The sequence below is a fragment of the Oryza brachyantha genome, chromosome 2 (assembly GCF_000231095.2).
Source record: "Oryza brachyantha chromosome 2, ObraRS2, whole genome shotgun sequence".
Classification (NCBI taxonomy): domain Eukaryota; kingdom Viridiplantae; phylum Streptophyta; class Magnoliopsida; order Poales; family Poaceae; genus Oryza; species Oryza brachyantha.
The window spans coordinates 22,683,120-22,690,100 of NC_023164.2; the positions used below are offsets into that span (position 1 = coordinate 22,683,120).

The 6,981-nt window shown below is 38.6% G+C and overlaps 1 protein-coding gene across 1 annotated transcript; it reads left to right on the forward strand.

Moving 5' to 3' along the window:
• Positions 1–1,317: 1,317 nt before the first annotated feature.
• Positions 1,318–2,895, forward strand: LOC107303550. Its single transcript, XM_040520644.1, has 4 exons — positions 1,318–1,406; positions 1,522–1,942; positions 2,035–2,166; positions 2,277–2,895. Exons 1-4 carry the CDS (start codon positions 1,318–1,320, stop codon positions 2,394–2,396), a joined length of 762 nt encoding a protein of 253 aa, XP_040376578.1. The 3' UTR covers positions 2,397–2,895.
• Positions 2,896–6,981: the final 4,086 nt, after the last annotated feature.

Below are 6,981 nucleotides of genomic sequence, written 5' to 3' on the forward strand. Positions count from 1 at the left end.
CCACGGCCAGACCGGGATGGATCATCCCGTGCTGTACCAGGACCTGTTTAAGGTTTTTTCCGGATCAACTTAATTTTAGAGAGAACAGTTTAATTTTTTTATTTTTTCTTTAAAAATCCTTTAAATTGAAGAAGTCCTTAGTTTCTATTTTTTTTATAAAAGCATCACATCGAATCGTTGAATATTTAAATAGAGTATTAAATATAAGATGAAACAAAATACTAATTGCATAATTATGAGAGAAATCGTGAGATGAATCTTTTAAGCTTAATTAGTCCATAATTAGTCATAAGTGCTACAGTAACCCACATGCGCTAATGACAGATTAATTGGACTAAAAAAATGTGTCTTGGGGTTTCTAGGCGAGCCGTGAAATTCATTTTTTTATTCGTGTCCAAAAACTCCTTCCGATATCCGATCAAACATCTGACATGGCAACTACAAATTTTTATTTCTCCAACTAAACACCTCCTAAATTTTATGTTACTTAAAATATGGGGGAGGTGTTGACATTATATTATGACGTATAGTAGTACTATCGATATATTTGTTTGATCCAAATAACAATCCGGCGGTTAGTGTCCCAGTGTTACACCATGGTATTTTTATATCAATGTAATGCATCAAAACACTGTGGAGTGAGGTCACAGTGCTAGCATGTGCCTTATGCAGTCATAGGGTTTCGAGGAAGGAAGATATCATATTTAACAACATAGTTTTCTATATCGCGGTATATTAGTGTGAATTTATAAGTTTTTTCTTCGTAGATAACGTAATAATGTAATGATGTTCTTATCAAGTGTGCTTAAAGGTATATGATGTTTACCGCTACCTCGCGATAACTGTTTAGGACCGTGGCACCATGTTGTTGTAGATTGATGGATGCAGGAATACGGCTTCAAAAACAAACTTTAATACAAATATTATTAGCATCACTAAATAATAATGGTATAGTGTATCCCTCTCATTATATAGTGGTTACTCGTGACAACTATCTATTAATAGTGCCAATCCCTTCGCCTACTCCCTCTTCTAAACTCCCCTTCCACTTCCTCGTTTTTGCCAGGCAAGCCGAAACCGCAATACATAACATCTCTTATTTCCGCTTATGTTTATACTTATAAACTAAAATTTAAATTTTTAACCTTAAATTTAAAGTTAATTTTGAGAAGTTTTTATCGTAGGTCGCTAAGTACAAGTATATAAAATTTTTATTTATAAATTATTTTTCGTTTATAAATACGTTGTTTCATTCAAAAGATGGGGACTATATTAGAAAACAAAATTAAACAATTTGGGGAAAGATACAAATATGAGATGGTTTTGTTTGTGGTCTTGTGGAGTACTGGACCTAATCAGGACTTCAAGGTGAGAAACGCAAAAGCAGTCTCCTTAGGGCACTTCCAGTGCTAAAGAGATATGCTTATCTATACTAATAGGAGAAGTTAAAATTTTTCTATGCCTACCCAAGCAGATATACACATGATTAACTAAATTAATTTTACACCGTTAAATTCACAGATCCAATGGACAAAAACTATCTGACACACCCTTGAACTACGCACTCCACGTCCACCACGCCGGTGAAAGCTCCTGCCCCAACGCGTCGCCGAAGGCTGCCGCCTGCTACCACCCAACGCCGAACGCCGCCACTCCGACCGGCCGGCGCCGACGCCGGCTCCAGCCCCCACTCCAGCGCCCCAACGCTGGCCGCCCCCGCGCTCCTGACCGTTGCTGCACCCGCACTCCCGGCCTGCGTCGGCTCCGCCGCTTGCTCCCACCCCAACGCGGAAGGTCGCCCCCACGCTCCCTGCCGGCGTTGGCTTCCGTCGCCCCAATTCCGACTGCCGTGGCCGGACGCGCTGGCCACACCCACGCCGTCGGCCGCCGACCGCCGAAGGCCACCACCAACCGCTCCAATCCCCTGATTGTTCCCCTAATCGTGCGTATTGCCCTGCATGGCGCTAACCTTGCCCCTGCTCCTTTGATCCTCTCTCACCTCTTATTGCCATCCTCTTTCTTATCCACATCTAGGTGAGCCATCGATGCCACAACGACGTAGGTATTCTGATCTGGAGCGATGGGCTCTCCGGTGGAGCAGATGAGGCGGCAACAGCAGCGACTAAGGGGGACAACCGGTTGCCACCTGCTCATTTCGCCATTGAGGTAATTGCACCCCCCCCCACCCCCCCCCCCCCCCCCCCCGATGGTCTTACCACTGAGACCAAGCAAATTCTGTCAATACCCCACAACTGTAGCGCAATCCTCACTCTCAGAAAAGTGCCACAAGCCTGGACCCTGGAGCCCCAGAGTATCAATGCCGCTTCTACGAGCAAGGTCGTTGTGTTGCAAATCCAGCCACTTCCTCAAATGAGGACACTGCAGATGCAGATTGAAGTTTATGCTCCTGCCTGATAGCTATCTCAATTACTCCATCAAATGATTGTAAGCTTGTGTTAGTGTCGTGTGTGCTGTAAATCTGAATGGATATGTTCACTTTATAAAGCATCAGGGAGCATACATCTTGTGGTTTTGACAATACTCTCAAGCAGGTCGGGAGCCCTCCATTTAGAAGGCAACATAAAGAAACAGTTACGCTATATATTTTCTGGCAGGGTCTGCTCACTTTCTTGGAATAGTGAGTTCTATGTGGTTGTGTAAATTGACCATTTTATCCTACAGAATGGGTAAAAACTCTAAACCCAATCACATTCAAATAGAAATGTGCTTTTTTTTTGGAACAAATAGAAGTGGGCTTGATATGTCATTGTTCACATACTTCTTTTAGTGTTGCAGTATTACAGTGATCTGGATTAGACAATGAATTGAATTCTGATTATGGATGACAGAATGCTTTTTTGTAAAAAAAATTATGTCACAATGTATTTTGATTGTCTTGGTTAATTTAAGTTTGTTGTAGCCCAAAGATTATGAACAAGCGGAGACTCCTTTTCACATCGTCAACAACTAACAATGCGGTGGTTAGTGTATATATCAAGCTTTCAGATTATTTACCTTGAATGAATAACCTAATGTTCTTTCCGTTGATCACTGAAGGACTCACTTTTGTACTCATGTCAGTCTGGACTGTGGAGACAATATAGTCTTTTGCCATATTTCCAAATTAAGTCAAGCATTCTTGTTTACTCAGGAAATAATCAAGTTTTAAAGCCCTCCAAACTAATTTCTCATTTTGCTCTAATATATTAAGAATCACCCTGAAAAAAGGTCACTGGTCTCTGCTTGTTGTCTCTGTTCTGCATGCATATAAGAGCACCTATGAGCAGGAAAATAGTGGATTTATTTATTAGTTGTCCCAAGGTATGTGTTCTTGGTTCTCACATCTGCCTTTCTTTTTTGCAAACTTTATTGTGGAAAAGGTACTTCCAAAGAAACAACTATAGTATAATTTAAACAGCTCATCCATATTCTGTCTAGAGCATAATTTGGAAACCAAAAAGAGTCAAAGGTGAATCTTGTGTTGCCTACAGAAAGTTCCTTTTCTTCTTTCTATTTACAAGTTGACATGAACCCTTTTTTTTCAACTACAAGTATGTGGTCTTATTCACTTACATGGGCTCTTAAATATGATAATTTGTTCATGATCAATCCTTCCTTTATCATCTAAGCTAGCCAAGCCTTCAATGTAAAGAGTAATCACCTGCTGTGGCTAGCTCCCCTATTCATTTTCTTACTATCTCAGTTTAGAAATTTTTCCAAAGTGAATCCATATGTTGAATTTCTTTCCAGGGAGAACAAATTAGTTGATGCCATTCCGTGGGAAATATTTTTCCCTCCTGAACTTACTTGCCGAACTTCCTATGTGCAGGCAATATATGTATTATTTAGGATAGTGGATTTCTAGAGCTACTGCATACATAACATTATCTAGCTTTGTTTTTTTTTTCTTGTTTTGCCTTCAGATCGCTTAGAGGTTCACTGTCTTAACTTCAGTTTCAGCTCAAATCAGTTTCAGCTCATTTTATGGTTCTTTTCCATTTGTGAAGATATACACTGCTGAATCAAATGTGTATATATATATACACAAGTCAAAGTTGTATTTGCTCTCTATCAATTGTTTCTGTTATTTGTGCAAATGGACAACTTAAGATTATAGTGGAGGTTGTATTTCTAAAAAAGAAAGCAGCTTTTCAAAAGTCACAAGTTGGTTGCTCATATATGTTGGGGTTAAAAATAGAAAAGTTGATGATTTAACACCTAAATGTCAGTAATATCTACACTGTTTTTTGTTTGAGATTACTAGATTAGTTTACAGCTTGCACCTTGTTGTGTGGTAGGCTGACTCCATATAATTTTTAGATCTAGAAAGAAAATGAATTCTCGCTGTGCAGCTTGACTGGTATATAACTCTGGTCAACTGACCATTCGGAACATGTTATCGTAATTTATATGTTGATACATGGTATCGTGTTTATTTGATTTTTCCTTATAAGTTTTTCTCATTGGAAGTTCAGACTTTGGGACATGGTGCTAATTTATATGTGGGAATATTCAACAAATATGTGCAAGAAAATCTTATCCTGTTCTTTAAGTATCGACTCAAAAGATTGCCCAAATATAAATCATATTTTAGATTGATAATGGAGGTAAAAGTTGACAGGTTCTCATTTCCCAAAAACAACATGTCATTTTGATTTAGTGTTGTTTGATCCTTGTTGTAATGGATGATGCCGTCAACTTTTTAGCACACAATCGACCATTCGTCTAATTCATTTTTTTCAAATGTAAGTAATAATTAAATATACATTTATTAACAAATCCAATCATAAGAAAAAAATGATAATTGCATAATTTTTTTAATAAGTTACGTAATCAAACGTGTGACTTCATTAAAATATGTAGGACATACACGGTAATATGGCTAAGAGTAAAATGTAGATTAGTGTTGGTGAAAGTTCTATGAACTAGCAAATCAATATGTCAGCTTTGGTCCCCTTTTATATAATTTTAATTTTAAAATAATCATGTATTGATGACCGAATGTTAAATGTAACTGGTGTAAATTGCTTTCCAATAATTCTTTAGAAATATTATCTTTCAATATTTTTTTCTCAATTTAGGAAATAAGAGCATACATCCTTTAGATAATAAGGTATTTAATTTAATCCCCATCCTTTCAATATTTTTTCTCAATATTTTTTAGTTTATGCTTATACTTATTAGCCAAAATTTGAATTTCAAAACTTAAACTTAGAGTTGATTTTAAGATTGTTTTATCGTAGTTTATTTTTCTACCCTTGATTTTAGATCGCTGAGTACATATATAATGTTTTACTTATAAATTATTTTTTAATTGTTAATAAGTAGTTTCGATTATGCTTTGATTAGGGTTTAAATACTTAGCTACTTCAAGGCTTTGTGAATCAATTTGTCTCCATTGTTAGTGTAAACAACCATATCAAAGTATCCTCCATTTACTATATGTTAACGTGCTTTGCACGTGCACTCTAACTAGTGTAAAAAAAATCAATATAGTGTTTAGCTTAATCATGTTGTTAAGCATCTCACTGACCCCTATGTATTGGAGGTGCAGTAGACGTTGTTTTGTAATCTCCACGCAGAAAAGAAACCTATACTGCGCAGATTTACTTCCGAGAGGTCAAGGAGATCCTGATGCCTTGTTTAACAATCTCGAGACCGGATCTAGCAGTGGCGATCTACACCCGTATCGGCGGCGCGCGCGGCGCACACGGCGTCGGTAGTAAGAACCGTGCGATTCGCGCGGCGCGCGCACCGTCACCGCCCGGGAACGGCACGGCCACAGCCCAGCAGCAAGCGAGGAGGAGCGGTACAGCCGCACATGCGCCTGCGCGGCAACGAGTACAGCGGCCACATGCGCGCGGCCTCGGCTTTCGAGACGAGCAGAAATATTCATCAGGCTTCAGGTGAGCCTACCGAGCGCCAAACGGCTCAAGAAATCTGGCCCCGGGCATTCAATTCCAAGAGGAACAGTTCTGATATTGCTCGAGTGTTTCCTTGCTAGGATCAGAGTAATATAACTGATGATTAACTGATGTTTCGTGATTACAGTTTATGCAGAAATGATGACAGCTACTGCCACTAAAATTCATGTGTGAGATTTCTTTTTTCAGTGTTGGCACACACTGTTTTACTAATTCGTTTTGACATAACAATGCTTTGTGAAAAGCAGGGTTCCATAGATCCATCAGTGATGTCACCAGCCTGGGAAGAGAGTACAGCGCACACCCGAGGATACATGGAACTTGTAGCTACATAGTTCATGATTCTTTTAACCTTGGACATTGTTCATGTCATGACGCTAGACTCATCCAACCAACAAATATTCGAAACATAATCTTCAAGCTCCTTTTAAGTCTTTAACGCCATCACCGATATGACAAGATATTAGGATCAAAGATGAATGCATTCAACTTAACAATGATGTGTGGAACTAATGCTTCCATCAGCAATTAAATGATACAGTTTTTTATCATTTATCTTCTACCAAAAAGTAAAGATAATAACCAATAGGCTGTATGATTTAAGCTAAGCCACACCGTCCTGCTCAAGTTTGACGTGAAGCAACAATCTTTTCAAACACGATAGATAGCAAGTGCGACCACCCAAGTAAGGTGGTGTTTAGATTGAGAAATTTTTTAGAAGAAGTGTCACGTCAAATGTTGGATCGGATGTCGGAATGGGTTTTCAGACACGAATGAAAAAAAACGAATTTCACGAGAAACCGCGAGACGAACCTTTTGAGCCTAATTAATCCGTCATTAGCATATGGTGGTTACTGTAGCACTTATGGCTAATCATGGGCTAATTAGGCTCAAAAGATTCGTCTCAATATTTCTTCCATAACTGTGCAATTAATTTTTTGGTTCATCTATATTTAATGCTTTATTTAGGTGTCCAAAAATTCGATGTGATGTTTTTGGAAAAAAAATTTGGGAACTAAACAAGGCCTAACACTCCACTGGTGAAAATGAAAGGGGT

Coding starts and splice junctions, on each gene's coding strand:
- LOC107303550 (XM_040520644.1), top strand. CDS start 1,318: ATGGTTTTGTTTGTGGTCTTGTGGAGTACTGGACCTAATCAGGACTTC. Junction 1,943..2,034: donor CCCTGATTGTTCCCCTAATC/GTGCGTATTGCC, acceptor ATCCACATCTAG/GTGAGCCATCGATGCCACAA. Junction 2,167..2,276: donor CTGCTCATTTCGCCATTGAG/GTAATTGCACCC, acceptor CCTCACTCTCAG/AAAAGTGCCACAAGCCTGGA.